Source organism: Vidua chalybeata, chromosome 6 (assembly GCF_026979565.1).
Source record: "Vidua chalybeata isolate OUT-0048 chromosome 6, bVidCha1 merged haplotype, whole genome shotgun sequence".
Taxonomy (NCBI): domain Eukaryota; kingdom Metazoa; phylum Chordata; class Aves; order Passeriformes; family Viduidae; genus Vidua; species Vidua chalybeata.
In genome coordinates this window covers 9986548-10003196 of record NC_071535.1, presented here as the reverse complement: position 1 = coordinate 10003196, position 16649 = coordinate 9986548, and the positions used below count along the sequence as shown (strand labels likewise).

At 48.4% G+C, this 16649-nt stretch overlaps 1 protein-coding gene across 2 annotated transcripts; it reads right to left on the bottom strand.

Annotated features, from left to right (window-relative positions):
* Positions 1-7095: 7095 nt before the first annotated feature.
* CKB (creatine kinase B) lies at positions 7096-16586 on the bottom strand. 2 transcript variants are annotated; one of them, XM_053945183.1, is made up of 8 exons: positions 16490-16586; positions 15416-15628; positions 14151-14305; positions 13107-13239; positions 12037-12208; positions 10469-10592; positions 9584-9773; positions 7096-9069 (listed from the first exon to the last, which is right to left on the bottom strand). In XM_053945183.1, the coding sequence occupies exons 2-8, from the start codon at positions 15606-15608 to the stop codon at positions 8891-8893; spliced, it is 1146 nt and encodes a 381-aa protein (XP_053801158.1). In that variant the 5' UTR covers positions 15609-15628; positions 16490-16586; the 3' UTR covers positions 7096-8890. The 2 variants fall into 2 exon arrangements, with proteins under 2 accessions (XP_053801158.1, XP_053801159.1); XM_053945184.1 differs by lacking the exon at positions 15416-15628 and adding an exon at positions 14775-14962 and having other exon boundaries at positions 16490-16568.
* Between the last annotated feature and the right edge of the window lie 63 nt (positions 16587-16649).

The following is a 16649-nucleotide window of genomic DNA, read 5'->3' as shown; positions in this document are numbered from 1 at the left end:
TAACCTTCACCTCTGAAGAGGGTGAGCAGCACAGCAGAGGATCATATCCAAGAGCCACCTTTGTCACCCTGTCCCCAGCCTCAGCAAAGCAGAGGATCATGTCCAAGAGCCACCTTTGTCACCCTGTCCCCAGCCTCAGCAAAGCAGCTTCCTTCCTGCTGTGAGATGGGGCTAAGACACTCTCCAAGGGCTGGTTAAAAGCCTGAATGATGCTTTGCTAAATGCAACATTACAGAAGCACAAAGTACTGTTAGCACTAAGCCTGGCATAAGCTGAAGGAGCAATCTTGTTTTGTTTTCCAAAACAGACTTTGGGATTTCCTTCACTTGGGTCAGCACCTGGGGCTGTGTCAGGAGGCTCTTCTAGTTTGAGAGAAAATGCTGTCAAGCTTTCATCTGCATCTAAAGCATGCTTCATGCAGAGTATAGTGCCATTACTTTAAACAAATATATACATCTCTAATTTCCTTGTGTTACTTGCCAAAGATCCCAGTCTTGTCAATAGTCTCTCACCACAGGTTACCCTTTCTGAGAGGTTCATTTCCAAGTCCCAAAACCTCTCCCACAACAGTTCATTTGGAAACTGGAGCCCCTTGGCCATGGCCACTGTGCCCTGTGTGAGCCTGGACTGGCCACCTCTGCCAGCACTCTGGGGCTTTCTCAGTGGGGTGGCAGGACAAGACAGAACATGTTGAGAAATAGCGAGGAGAGAATTATGCCAAGAGAATTATGCCAAGTTCAAAGATTAGTGGTTGGCTTATTAGGTTTTCCCCTAAGCTCAGTATTAAGTAATTCTAAATGACCCACACAGAAGTCAGAAGGGAGGATTAATAAAGTTTAATGGTGGAGGTTTGTGTTTGGAAGTGTCATGGGACTAAAAGTGCTGGCCAACAACAAAGTGTTTCCCCCCTTGCTGGTAGATGTTTCTTAGTACCTTTAAAATTGTTTTACCTCACTTGCTAGTTTTCTGAGTCTTTTTAATACATGTCCCCATGCCAATTCAGCCTCAAATAGCTCTTGGGTTTATAAATGCATTTCATTGGTTTTCTGTATCTTTTTGATGCATTTATTCCAAATCCTTTTAGGTAATCTTATCTCTGGCTTTGGTGGTCCCTGCCCAGGGCTGGCTTTAACTGGAAGTGAATAAACTGAGCTGAAAGACAAGTCAGGTGAGCACTCAAACAACTCCTGTAGAAGATGATGGCTCTCCAGGGAAGTTGCTCTTGGTGGAGGCTTCAGTCTTGAAGTAGTATGAAAATAATCTCCATGTGGCCATGTCAGTTGTACAGATACCCCAGGAAAGTCCAGGCTGATGGAGACCATATACCAACCACAAAAACATGTCATTGCTGGGTTTGACACTGATTCATATAAAAGTATTTGGAAAAGATACACTGGCCATCTGCCTCCTTAGCTGACCCACTGCTTGGTGCAATTTCTCATAAATACTGTTACAGGGACAATCCTTTATTCCTTGTGAGGAAAAACAAAATACAGCTTCCATCTGCTTTTAAAGCTGCATCTTACACCACATGCAAGGGTCTTCCCAGACACAGGTTCTGGGGTGTCATGCCCAAGCAGCAGGGCCACCTGAGTCCAAGGCATTTCCAGGGAGCAGGAGGGGGCTGCAGGGAGGGGTGCTCTGCCCCTGCAAACATCCTGGTACCCCCAGGAGAGGAGAGGAACACGATCTCTTTCTGACAGTAGTGGGTAGCAGCTGAGGGCTGCATCCCAAAACATGCAGTCCTGCTGCTTGTGTGAGGACACAAGTGACCACTAGCATGAAATGCTGCCAAGCATCTGTGACTGCCAGCAGGGAGAGAGGCTGGATGCTCCATGGATGCAGCCAGACCAATGATTCCCAGTGGGACTGGGGCCTGGTTCTGTCCAAAATTTAGGTTACTGCCAGGAAGTGATGCACATGAGCCAGGGCAGAGTCCCGTGCTGCCACAGGGCCCCTTCCCCACTGACACACTCAGGATCAGCCCCATGTGCCAGGGGTGCTGCCCTGCTGCAGCAAGGGACAGGTCAGGCAGAGATGCACTGTCTCCATGCCACGCTGAGGTTGTCCTCAGCACCCTGTTTCAACTCAGCAGTGACCCAGGCTGCTGCCTGCAATCTGAGGCAGGCAGCTCCCCCCACGCTAAGCTGCAAGGTCTCTGTCCTGCTGACAAGTCTGTGCAAAGCACAGGGTTCATTGCAAAAAAAAAAAAAAAAAAAAACAAAAAAAAAAAAAAAAAAAACCAAACACCCAAAAAAACCCACACAGAACAAGAAGAAGGCCAAACCACCAAGTAACAGAAAACACACAGCCTGGGGCTCTGGGCTGGCCAGTCCCTGCTTGCTTATTCAGCCTTGTGCCCAGGTGATCCCTGCCCCCCTTCACAGCACCCCAGGGAATGCGGGGGAGCAAGTGCAGCAGTAAATGGGCAGTGGGCAGCTCAGCTGCTGCCCAAGGTGGATGCTGCTCGGTGTGAGCAAGGTGTGATTCCCAGCAGCTGCTGCTTTAGGTGCCTCTCACACAGCCCTGCCCAGGGCTGGCTGGAGCAGCCCTGCTGATGATCATCCACCTGGCTCTCTTCCACTTAATGCAGGCAGGAGGTGGCTTGCAGTGAGAAACAGTCTGTACTGTCACCACTGGCTGGGGGCTCTGGCCAGGACTTTTGGGGCTGTGGGGAGATGTATCCATCCTCAGCACTTAACTCCTGCTGCTGGGATAGGGCTTCAAAAAGAGTTGGGAAGTGGGAAGCATGAACACTGTGGGATGCTGTGAGCACTACCGTGGGCTGGGGATCAGCCACGGGCAGATCTAGGAGGTGCCCAAGCACCTGGTGGGCACAGAGGCTGAGCACTGGGGCAGCTGAGCACACTGCAGCCCCTGCACACCTGACCTTGCATTCCCTCCTCAGCTCTCCTCAGCCTCCAGGACAGCTGTAAGAAACCCTCAAGCCTCTCCTGAAGCTCTCAGCAGCTTGAAACAACTGAGCTGTTTGATTTCTCCTGGCCCTTCCCACCCTTTAGGCAAGTGCAAAGTTTGAGGGCCCCACTAGCCATCCCTTGGTGGGAACAGGGAGCACCCTGTGCCACCCACCAGATGGAGGAGGGGAAAGGGCACTGACAGGGGCAAAGGGGGGACATGCCAGAGTCAGAAGGAAGGAGGTAGGTACCCATTCCAACCACGAGGGAAAGAGCATCCTCAAGATGCTCAATGCCATTTTCCCTTAAAATAATGGCTTATTTAAAAAAAAAAAAAAAAAAAAAAAAAGCCAGCCATGACTCTCCCATGGAAAGGAGCTGAAACTCTGGGGCCATCCATTGCAATCCCCTTGTCATGCATATTCCCACAAGTATTTCTGGAGCCATTTCTCCCCAGACAAGTTCCAGCTTGGAGGCTGTTACAGCAACAATCCAAGACAAAGCCATCTCCATGTCCTCTGCTGAGCCCAGAGTGCTTCCAGGGCCCTCCTGTGTCCATTCCCCCTGGAGACCTCTCCTCTCCTGCCCACCTGGACATGTTCAGTCACCGGCTCCAGCACGGCCCCTGGATCGGCAGTGCCAGCCCGGCACGGCTGTGCCAGCTCCCGGTAATGGCAGGCACCCTGTGCCCGGCAGCCTGGGAACGCTGGCAGCCCCAGCAGGGATTAGTGATGATTCAGGGGATTTCACCACAGCCTGCAGGGAGACTGGCCAGTTTCTGTGGGCAAACTGCAAGGCCTCCGTGAAACACCAGGCTCCCTGCCCGAAATGGCTTCACCAGCCGTGCCCCAAAGCCACCTCGTTTGCACCTCACTGCCTCCAGCCCATCCCTGGCCAGCTGGGACAGCGCAGCAGGAGAAGTCACCTCTGTGCCAAAGACAGTGCCCAACCTCCATCAGCTCCCATGGCCAGAGCTGGCACTAGAGCAGAACCCTCCAGCTTTGCTGCAGTTTGGATGTGCAGCAGCATTTGAACTGCAGACAGACACTATTCACACCCCAGCAAACCTGTCCTTGGTGTACGTGCTCACTGCTCTGCTGGACCAGGCATGGGGTTTCAGGTGAGTTAATTCAGTAATTTCCAGTCTCACTCTTTCTCAGTTAATCCAGGAAAGCTTTGCTGTGCTTGAGCGCTACCATCAAACACCATCACAATAAGGCAGTGCAAATACATAAGCTGACACTTCCAAGGTCTTCCAGGTTATTCTTAGTTTCACTTGCTGGTCATCAATAATGGAGGTGGAAAAAGCAACCAGACTGCAGCTGTCAGCCAAACCCACCTGCACGAAACACAGGGAAAAGCTGAGATCTTTGCAAAGATCTGGAGCTTGCATGTATTTGGTAAATTAAACTTCAGTTTTAGTTTTATTCTGAAATTGCATTGAAGAAAGCTCAGGGCTGCCCATTCTTGTATATTTTTAGGTGAACTTTTCACATTCATTAAAAACTTCAACATTAACATTTTTCTACCCATTTTCCTGGGTGTTGAGCATGAGGCATTTTGCCCTTTCAAAAGTTTAATTCATATATATATAAAATGGTTTCTCAGAATCTTACTCACCAGCTGAAGGAGAAAAACAAAAATCTTTCGTAGGTTTGGATGCATCTGAGTTTATTTTTACCTCTGTCTGATACTGCAGAATTTCCATGTTAATTGTCAATCCCAGGCTGCGCTCACGCTGCCAATTTGAACACTAGACTCACACTGTGGGTGTAGCAGGTACTACTCCTCACCTGGCACACTCAGCCTGGCTCTGTGCAGCATTTGGACCAAAAACACCCACACACATGGTGTTTCAAAAGGTGTTTTCAAAAGCCCAGTGGTTCAGTACTGACACCTCGGGCAGCCCTCACCTCTGCCAGTGGCTCGTGGCCAGTGAGGTGCTCGGGGGCTGGGAGTCCAGGGCAGGTGGCCCATATGGGCCTTGAACAGCAGCTGGTCTGGGGTTTGTGTGATTTCTGTGTAAGAAAATAAATCTAACGTGTTATAACCAGGGGAAGAGGGTCAAGCAATGCAAGAGGCCCCATTGTGATTAGCTTCTCATCTTGTGCTGTGGGGTGTTCTCCATTGCTGGGCTGGGCTCCCATCCACTGCAGACAAAAAAAGCCCAGCAAAGCCCTATGATGGTGGGGAAGTGTCCTGCCCCACTCAGGGAGAGCTGGAGAAAATGCCACCCAAGCTATTTCCAGCTTTGTAAATATGTTTTATTTAGGAGGAGGGAAGGCAGACTAGCCAGAGGAATGTGGAGCAGCCAAAGGAGCCTGCTGGCCTGCTGCTTCCCCAGGGGAAAAGCAAAGCAAACAGGAGATGAAAAGCCTGTGATGCCATCTCCATCCTCAGAAGAGTGCCTTGCCTACCACACTACCACATTTTTTGTGTGTGGGTGGGTGGGTGGAGAAAAGAACAAAGATCACTCAAAGTCTTCTGCTGAAGTTATTCCATGTTGCGTAAAAATATGGTAATGTTCATCTGAGGACAGGCTGGAGCCTAAACCTTCCCAGGTGAGTGCTGGAGACATTAGGCAATAGCACCTTCCTTTTCCTTCTTGGCCTAGCAATGGATGCTGAGCAAAATGGAAAGCTGGAAGAAAGCATTGCCCTGCCCTAGGCTGTGGTTGGAGCTGAGCAAGAATCCTCTGCGGAGAGCCGGACTGGAGCAGGAGCCTCCTGTGCCCCAGGCAGAGCACTCACCAGGCATCCAGCAGGTAAAACCTCCTTGCTCCATCCCTCATTTTGTGAGAGAGGAGGCACACGATTTGGCCACCTTGTCCCAGGAAGCAGGAGCCTCCCTGGAGCAGCTGGAGCTGCTCGGGAAGCAGCCGTGCTGTCCCCTGGCCTGGCCAGAGGCACAAGGGAGCGTGCGGGGAGCTTGACCGCTTCGTTGAGGGCTGGGAGCCTCCCACGCCAGGGCCGGTGCTGTGGTGCTGAGTCCACAACAGGGTGAGACACCATGAATCATTTTCCAGTAGATAGCACAGAAGTGGGAGAAGGAGCATTTATGCTGCCAGTGAGTGTAACACGAGAGGCAAATGGTTTCCCAAACAGATTCGTTTCTTGAGCAAGGACCTTGGGGTGTCCAGAGGCAAGGCTTGGCACCACACCAGCCAGGGCTGGCAGCTGCTCCCTGAGGGAAGCAGAAACAGTTAGGAGGAAAATGTAATGACAAACAGAAATTTCTCTTTAGAACATTATAAAAGTGGTGCATGTCTCACAGCATCCATGGGACAACATGCCAGCCTGTAGGAGCAGGGACAGTGAAACAGGACAACACAAGGGGCTGCCTCACAGCAGCGGGATGACAGCAACCATCCCTACTCCCCAGTCTATGGGGGAGAAAAGCTCAGCTGAAATGTCACAGGAAAGCCCAAAGATGGCCCAAAAGGCTCCTGGCCCCGCTCCTCCCCCAACCCACACCCCCAGCACTGCTGGGACCAACAGAGCAGTCCCCGCTCCAGGCCTGGTGAGGACACTGCCATCACCATGGGTGTGATGAGAGCAGGAGCCACACAGCTCCTTTCCAAAAGCTGTGGGACACAGGTGGTTAATGCAGGCTCCCTGGATAAAGCACAGCACTGACCAATAAATAACCTTCCTCTCCTCTCCTGTCCCAGGGCAGACTGCCAGCACCTGGCACCATTCTGAGTGCCCAGAGCACATGCAAGTGGCTGCTCCATACCATCCATGATGGGCACCCAGGGAACAAGGGTCAGTAATGCCAAAGACCAAACCAAAGCTTTTAAGGCGAGAGGGCAGGAGCTTTAATCTCTTTCTTCATCAGAGGTTTTTAGAAAGTCCCACCTGGGGTTGGTCACACTATCCACCTTTTGCCAGGACACATTCTTTCTCTGAAATATTTGCAATTGCTTTGTACAAGCTGAAACAAAAGCACGGTCGCATGGCAGCAACACGAGGGAACACAGCAAAGGTAGTGCGTGGGAAAGAAAACCAATTAAAAAGAAGTATTTTCTAGTTGGATGCAGGCATTAAAGACTGGCTTGCTGCTTTGAGCACAATTGTTTAGCCAGCTACAGGTGCTGTCTCAGACTGCAGAGACTCAGGGGCTGAAAGCAGACAAATATAACAGCTCAGTTGGGTTAAGAACATAGGAGAAACAAGATGCATAGAGAGAGAAATGTTTTTATTAGTCCAGCTGATATAGCTAGAAAAAAATAGACAAGTTTTCAGGCAACTCCTTCCATTAGGTAATTGCTGTGAGCGCAGTAACGACGCTGTGTTGAGGAGAGGCACCACTAAATGAACACTCTCTGATTACAAGAAGCAAAACCAGCTATTTGCCAAGCGTCTGTGAACAGTGACATGAAGCACAGCATGGGGGATCTAAAGAATATACAGAACCAACCGGTTGTCTCTTGCACCATTTTCTCTTCCCTGCTCTCACAAGCTTCGTACAGAAAACTCCCGTGCTGATTAACTCAAATACAGGAACAGCCAGTACAGAACAAAACTCTTACATATGATCTCCTCTCCCCCACCCAATTAACTCTGAAACACATACAAAGCAGTATTAAAAGAAAAAAAAAAAAAATCTTATCTGAAACGTTCACTCAGCCTTTTCTCACCAAAATTAAATTAGCTTACCCCAGCTGGAATCATCTCTTCAGTTAAGTGACAGCTTGCAATCACAGCCTTAGAAATATCACAGCCTTTACAAAAGAAAGCTTCAGTTATCTACACAAACCTATATAAAGCTGCACGCCAAGGAGGTCTGCATCAACCTCTCGTCACGCTCCCTCCATCAAAGCTGTGTTTTAGCAGTGGGTAGAGCTGTTGAGCAGGTGCATCTGCATGAGCTGCAAAGGCTGCTCTTCCCAAGGGTCTGATGCTCCCAGTTAGCAATACTTGTGGAAAATGCTGCTCCTGTATATTAATAATGTGATGCTTCCACACAGCAAGCACACATGTACAGCCATTCTGGAGAACAGACCTACTTGATACACCCTTGAGCTCATATCCAGAGAACTACCTGAGCTTGCAAGCCAGGCCCAGTTCAGAAAAACTATTTAGCATGTTTTGACTATTCTGCAAGTTTAGGTTCATGGGGGGCAACTGGTGCAGGGGCCAAGAAGAGTCAGCTGACTAAAGCTCATAAGCTGGTATTTTCCTGTAAGTGGCAGCTTCCAGCCCCCATCTCTGCCTTGGCTGACCTGAAATTACTTGAGAAGCAGGGGCTGAATTAAGCTAGATTTCACCTTACCCTTTACCCTCAAAAGAGCAACTGGTTGTTACACTAGCTAGGTTGAAGACAAGCTTCTCCCCACAAAGCAGCTGAGGGTCACTAATACCATGGGCTGCAGTCTAACCACAGAGCCTTGCCCTGCACGCCATGAGGTGCACCCCTGCTCTGCAAAGAGCAGCAGCCCTCTGTACCCAGCCCAGTCTCCCCTCCCTTACAGGAGCCAGCCTGGCTTGCAGTACTCAGGATAATGACAGTTTACAGTTGGCATGAGCAGATGCACAAGTCAAAGCCTTGGAGGTAGGGCATGTTTGCAGTGACTCATGTTTAACATTAGTTCTCAAATTTACAGCAACTACAATCAAGTTAAGAGGTTCAACTTCTGAAACTGCTTTAACATTTCAACTCAGCTGGTCTGCAGCAGCACACCTAGGAAGATGTGCTTGCACACAAAACCAGACCACCTAGCATAACTATGAAAACCAAGTCACTTAAATCTCAAAGACATTCAGTTAACATATCTAAGACATCTCAGGCCAAACAATAGTTTATTTCATTTCATTTTCAGCAACATCTCAACCATCAAAAAAATAAACTCTAACACAGATGGATGGAAGACTTCTCTACAGTGTAACTAAGTGGGCTCTGACCCCAAGGGTTTGAATTGGAGTGACATTTTATTATTCATCCAATAAGTTAGGAAAGCATGAGAATAAAGTGCTTTATTTCTGGTCTGGCATGAGGTCATCAATGGACTGGCCTTTTTCAAGGCGTTTCTCCATTTCAATGAGAAGCTTCACTCCATCCACCACCATCTGCACCAGCTCCACCTCAGAGAAGCCCAGACGATCAGCATTGGAGACATCAAACACTCCGCCAACAGCAGCTGTGTCCACACCACCTGCAGCAAGAGATTCAGTTACAACATTGACCTCAGCCAGAGCAGGTGAGTCTGCCTTTCTTCCCTCGCTAGCTTGAGGCAGGGACACAGCAGGACCATTCTCTACAAGCTGCCACTGGTGCCTCATCCTACATGCAGGAAGATAAAGCCATGTGTGACTGCCAACATGAACCACAGAACATGCAATTAGGCCAGCTCTTTATTTCTCTGACCCATGGGCAATCCAACCTGAGGTCACAAGTACCCGCTGGAGCCATCTCCTAGCCATAGCTTAACCCACAATTCCCACCCTTGCTTATGAACAGGAAAAGCTGCCACCAGGTCCCCCTTATTTGGTGCTCAAAATGACACCCAGGACATGAACTAGACAGCCAAAGTACTTACTAAGTAGACCACTGCCATCCTCAACTCCTCCAGTGACAGGCACTGACAGTGTGAACCAAGAGATGGCTCTGGCCATAACCAGGCTTTTGCTGGTGTCTTAGGGCAGCCCATCAGTGTTATCCGTTCTCACCTGTGCCTCGTTTCTGCAGCCGAAGTCTCTTGAGGACTTCTCCAAATTTCTCATGTTTCCCAAGGTGTGGGATCTTGATGTGCACACCAGCACGAAGCCCAGTTCCAAGGTTGGATGGGCAGGTCAGGATGTAGCCCAAGTGTGGATTCCACATGAACTCATAGTTTTTGGCCTTGAAGAGACTTTCTATCTATAAATAGAAAGAATAAATGTTTAGAGATTGTTCTCTGCCTCAAGATTATAGGACATCCATTAGTGCTCACTTGCAGCTTCAGTCACTCAGCAACAGCCACAACACTCAGAACAGATATTTTAGCCACATAAGCCCCCACCCTATGGAAAAAATGGCCACCAACAAGGAGCTTTTAAGGCCTTCATCTTGCTCCTAGCAGTGAGAGTGGCTAAGTCTAAAAGCTAGGCTTCTCATGTCACTATTTGTTGGGAAGCTGGATTGAATACATGTCAAGCTAGCACATCTCTAGGATCAGGAAAGGGGCTGGTAAAGTTCAAGCTCATATCAAGACTAGAAGTAGAGAACTTGAGTCCAGCATTGCCCATGCACATTCAGGGAATTTCTCCTCCTCCCCAAGGTGTCTCAAAGCTTTAGAGAACTATGTAGAATTTCTTTAAAATACAGTTGAGATATTTGGATAAGGGTGCCACCACATCAAGCAAACATTCTAGATTACACAGCTACAAGGCTTTTTGCCAAAACACCTGTTTTGGAGCCCTCACAGCCCTGGATCTCATCAGGGTATTCCCAGAGATCCAGACTATGAAGCACAACCATGGAGGACTCCAGAGGGGGCTTGAAAACTGCATTTTCAGATCTAACCGGAGAACCTTGTGCCATTTGAAACTGAAGCCCCAACAACAGCGATTTACCTTTGTTAGTCCAGTACAGAAGCGGTTAAATACTTCCTTCATGTTGCCACCTTTCTGCATGGAAATAACTCTAAGGTGATCCTCCTCATTGATCCAAACAAGGAAAGTCTTGTTATCATTGTGCCTAGGAGACAAAGCAATCAGTTTGCTGTCTTGCCCACCTCACACTTTGAAGATGGCCCCAAATTGCTCATCACTGCAGTTTTTAGTTCAAGATGCTCACTTAGCTGCTTCAACAAGATTGATCTTCTTTCTTTTGCCCACGCAGCACCTGAGTTAAGCTGGTAGTTGTTACCCTGCCCTTTTCAAGAGGCAATTTGAATTGGCCTTTACAGAGTGAGTAATAGCAAGGCATTACCTAGTCTTACAGTATCAAAACCTAAAACCCCCTCATCCCCCTAGCTCCCTTGTGCCTCCACTTCACAAATTAAGGTATTTCTGCTCAGCAATTTGCAGAAAGGTGATCAGTAGACTTTGAGGGCATCCTGTACAATGATGTTCATAATGACACCATGTGTAACAAGCCTTTTTAGCAGTATTTTGTCAGACTATGACAAACTGCACTTTGTACCTTACTTTCACTATGAATTTTAGATCAGGGCTCTTCAGAGATGCTATATAAAAATCCTCTGAACAATGGGCTCTTCCTGCCCCAGCTTGCAGCTGACAGCAAGTACTATCATCCATGTTTATCTTGCTAGTAATTTCTGAACTTGATTAGGATCAAGAATCAGCTAGTACCCGAGGAAAGTTATTTATGCAGACAACACTAAGACATTACACACTTCAAGTCTGTAGATTAGTCATGCTCAGATGACAGCGCTATCTGGTGCTGGCAATCTGCAGGTAGATGATGCAATCTTAAAGGTGACCTACAGAAACAAAGTGTGCTTCCTCTGGGTTGTACCGAAACAGCTGCAGTAGTAAGATTGGAGCATTTCTGTTGATAAAAACCTAGCCCTTAGCTTACAAGGGAGCAAGTTAATTATGCTGCAGAAGCTCCTGAGATGCAGTTTTATGTAGGTGACCTACATTTAAAACAAGCACTTCTATTCCACACCTCTGCATCAGTCAATTCCTGTCACCAAGTCTCTGAGGACAGGGGGAAGATCTCATCACTAGCCATACTAGGTCAGCCCCAGTGAGTTTCTGCAAGCAGAAGTGAAGACACTACAGGGGAGTAACTATGATCCAAGATCAACCCTGAGCTAAGACAATGCTACGGTTTGTACCACAAGTTACTCTCAACTCTGGGTGGAAGAGCCAACTGCAGTGGCACATCTGCTCCTTTACAAGTGATATACTTCCATAAGCTGATTCAGTTTTTGCATGGTAGTTCACTAACCCATGCAGGCTCTGGTTCTGGGCTATTGACCAAGCTGGCTTGTTCTTACCAGCATAAGAGCACTTGTCCAAATTTCGCTGGTTAACTGCAAGTTCTCCATAGAAGTTTCTCATCAAATACAGTAATACAAGGTGAGAAGTTACTATTTTGCGCAATGGTACAAGTCACCACTGAAACAGCAAGACTTTAACTTCTATGACTGCCTCCCCACAGACATACTCACCAGATACCCCTGGCATCAGGCCAGTCTCGTGCCATCCCAGATGCTAACAGAAGAGGAGAAACTGGCTTGTCAAACAAGAAGTGGTCATCAATCAGCTGCTGCTGCTCTGCATCAGTCATGTTCCTCAGAGCATAGTACTTCCCCTTGAGATCACCATCCAGGCTACCCAGAGCTGAAAGAGAGAGACTCTTTTAGAATGGGGCTAAAGGTTCTACACTTTCCTAGCACTTTGGAGACCACACACAAAGTATGGCAATGTTTGATCTGCTGGGTCTGGTTCCTCCCTTGCTTTCATCTGCAATGGCAATGCCCTTTTGGCAGAACCTGAGGCAGTATCAGATGATTTGTCTGCACCTTCTAGACTTATACAACTAGCCTTTGTTCCCTTACATGCAGTATAGAATCATTACTGCTGCTGAACTGTACAAATGGAGACTGCTTTTCTTCCAAGGAGAACCAAGGTTATGGATGTAACAATTGGTATTATTCTAGTCAAGGACTGTTACCCTGCCCTTGAGAGGTTTTGAAACAACTACACTCTCAGCCTCCAGAACTGCACCTTGAGCACTGGAAGGCAACAGGAGAAAAAAAAAAAAAAAAAAAGCTGAAGAGCTTCACTGAAAACCAGGGCTTATTCTAGTCAGCTGCAGATTTGGAACAAGACTACATCTCTAAGTAAGCTGAACGTTAATGAAAGTCAATTAAATGCAGCCACAAAACACTGCACCCCATGACTCAAGCCCTGTAGTTGCTACATACCTGTTACATTTCAGGTTTGAGCCCTGATGAACCAACCTCTCTCCCCACACAGAGACACAAACTTTTGAGATCAGCAGAGGTCAACTTTAATACAGTCCAACTTCCCTCTGCCATGCGCTCTTGCTTTCAGCTACAAGCTGCAATGCTGAGGCAGATCTAATGCAATGAGCCTTTTCCAGGGAAAGCTCCATGTTCAGACTAAGTCTCCAGGGAGGTGGCTTTTGCCAAGTGCCTCCATTTTCAAACTGCCAAGAACACCTCTTGTGCAAAGGACAGAATGGTGTCCCTGAGGCACCCAGTTCTCACTTTACCTTCAACAGAGAGCTTCTCAATAGCCCGCCTCTCTCCTCGACTGCAGTGTGGGGGAAGGCAGAATCCACGGATGCTTCTGCCAGTTCTGACACGGGAACTCAGCACGTAATTGGGATCCAGGTCATCACCTCCCTACAAGATTAGGAAATCAGCAAGTACAACCTTGTTACCAAGATACCTCCCCTAAACACATGTAGTCCCCATGCACTTAAGAATGCACTTTACACCTGAGGCATTGACTCCCTGGCCTGTAAGCCAGTGCCTCACTTCAGGGCTACTTTCTTCTGCATCACATAAAGTATCTATGTAACACAAATCTTGCTCTGAGGTCAAGGCTACAGCTACTAAGTAGTCCTAGAATACAGGGATATCACCAGAACATCAGTTCCATGTCCATTTCAGACTGTGGACTGGGCTTCTGTTACCCCTTATAGATTTGCAATCTAGAGATATCAACATGAGGCAAAACTTTCTTTAGGTACATGTTTACTCTTGCATATGAAAATTATTCATTACTATTCTCCCAAGTCTCTTATTTTCAATATGATTTATGGCTAGCAAATCAATATGAAGTTAGGAACTCACAGAGTTTAGTTTACAGTAACATTTAAAATCCATAAAATGATTAAGAATCCTTACTCATAGCCATAAAAATATTTCTTCAACAGCACGACACCATCAGCTGCTAATTAAGATCCAAGATCAGACAGAAGAAAGTTTAAATTTTATGACAGTCTGTGACATCCAGGACAGTGTTGTTTAGATTGACTGCTAGAGCCCACTGCCCAGGAAATACACACTGAAGGTGTTTGGTATAACCCACGCTGCAGCAGCACCTGAAAAAAGCTCCTGCTGCACACAAACTGCCCAGCCACTGACATCCCACAGCAGCAAGCTCTTCAGGCTGATTGCACCAGACTCACAGCCCAAGTGTCCATGCTTGGTGGAAGCAAGGGGACAGAGCCTGAGCAATCAGTTTAGGTAGCTGCCAACAACTTTACAGTCCTTAGACCAATAATCTGTAATTGATCAAAACTTTATACCTGCAGGTTATCAGCATTCAGGTCAGTCTTGTGCTGATCACTTGGTTTGTAGCCACCATGCCTGTCTTCAATAACTGGATCAAAGAGCTCCTTGAAGACTTCATAGGATTCTTCATCACCAGCCACGCATCCTACTGTCATTATGAAGGGATGGCCTGGAGTGGTAATAAAGTCAGAAGAGCTAAGTTTGGGTGATATTTGGCTGTACTCCAGTGCAGCACTAACCAGGCAAGTTCTTTAGTGGCAAGTGTAGTCACTTAGAACTTCATTCTTACAGAGAAACATTTGGAGAGACCCTACATTTTACATTTCATCCAGTTAGTCAAATGCAGTGCTATGGAAACCCATAGCTATTGTCATTAAACCATGCTCATTTGTCAAGCTTGGTTTAGGACAAATTTGCACAGCACATCTAATTTGACTAGCTAATTTAGATCACTGCATAGAACTTTACGTCTAAACAATCACACTTTGCTGCAAGCATGCTTTGCTTTTTGCTCCTTCTGCTACATTTCTGTAGTCTGTTCATAAATACCACCTCCACAAGATTAGTTTTAAGTCAGCATATTCAAAAGCACCAGTTACTTCAGCTGGTTCACACGGAATATTCTCAATGCATTTTACCAGGATTATCAACCCCAGTCTGAATGACATCATCCAGGGTGAAGCCACTGGGCGTGACTCTGTCTCTCAGTTTCTTGTATAAATCCAGGGTTAGAACTTTGGCCATGTGGTTGTTGTGGGTGCTCAGGTCCGGATACTCCTCATCAGGAGGCAGTCTCTGATTATTTAGTTGGGCCATTTTGATATTGCTAGAGTAAAAATAAATACTGTAATGTTAACATGTAAGCACATCTGCTCCCCCTTTTTCATAGAAGTGCTAGAAAACATCACATAACCAGTCTGGAAGAAGAGACCAAGACAGCCAGGTAAACTGACTTTTTTTTTTCCCCACCCCACACCAGATGAGTTATAATTAGAATGCATTTGGGTTTTGTTTTTTTTTTTTTTTCCCCTCTTCAGATTGAAAGTATTTAGCAGAGCAGTTACATAATTGAAGTGTCTGGGAATTGATATGTCAGATCACAGCATGAAACACAGCTTGATGGAAACATGGCCTCCCAACAGAGCCATGCCTTTAGAGCAGTCTCTCAGTGCTTTAGATTTGTCCCTCAGTAGCTTGAGAACTTTGGGTAGCATTGTCAAGAAGCACTTCCAGTCAGGAGGGAGAACAGATCATTATGCAGACCTAACGATCCCATTACCTGGGTTGTCAACCCCAGTCTGGATGCAATCATCCAGGGTAAATCCACTGGGAGTCTGTTTATCCCTCAATTTCTTGTACAGGTCCGGGGTCAGCACCTTAGCCATGTGATTGTTGTGAACTTTCAGGTCAGGGTACTCCTCCTCAGGCTTGTACTTCATCTTCAGGAGGTTGTGGCTGTTTGAGAAGGGCATGGCTGACCCTACCGCAGTCACTAGGGGAGAAAGACGGGAAGCCTATCACTGGGCGTTTGGCAACCTCCGGACCGCCCGGGGGAACGCCAGGCACCCAAAAGGTCACCTTGGCTCACGTTCCACCCGCGCCTTTCACACCTCTGCCGCTACATCGCCTTCCACAAGCGCCAAGGAAGAGGAAAGAAAAAGTTCTTCACCTCCACTAGCCTTGTCCCGTCCCCACCGCCCCGGCGGCAGGGGCAGAGGTCCTCCCGCCTCCCGGGGCACCGCCCGGGTGAGGGGACGCGCCCAAGGTCGCGCGGAGCAGCCGCTGCAGCACCGGGCAGACCCCGCGCGCGGCTCCGGGGCAGGGGGAGCGGCCGGGCCGCCGCGAGCCGGGGGGTGCTCGGCCCCGCCGCGAGCCGGCAGGTGAGCGGGGCGGCACCGCGGCACCCTCAGCGCGCGGCCGCGCCTCCTCTCGCCGCTGAAGGGCGAGGGGAGCCGGAGGAGCGACGGCGCCCTCCGCGTCCGCCGACAACCGGCTGCTCCCCGACCGGGGAGGGGAGGGCAGCATCCAACAAGCCCTTACACAACAGACAGGTCCCTCAGGGGACCTGGACGGGGCGAGCGTATGTAACTACCCTGCTAAATACCGGGTTAATCTGGTTTTAGAGCCCAACCAGCCCGGCGAGCACCTGCGCCGCTCCCCGCGCCCCCCGCCCCGGCTGCGCCCCTGCCCCGTGCCGCCCCTCCTCAGCCGGACCGGCTCCACCCCACACGGCGGGAGAGGGGGAAAAAAAAAAAAAAAGAAAAGAAGCAAAAAAAAAAAAAAAAAGAAAAGAAAAAAAATTAAAATCCTTTGTTTTAAGGCTGCAGAACGGCTCGGCTGCCCTGGGACTTACCGCGGGCTTCGCAGCTACAGCAAAAACCTCCGCGCCGCCCCGCTTACTGCACCACCCGAGTCCAAGTGAAGCTCCAGCGACCCCGCCGCGCGTCTTTTATATAGAGCGCAAGCCCGCGCCCCATTGGCCGTTATTTATAGCCCATTCATTCCATTGGGCC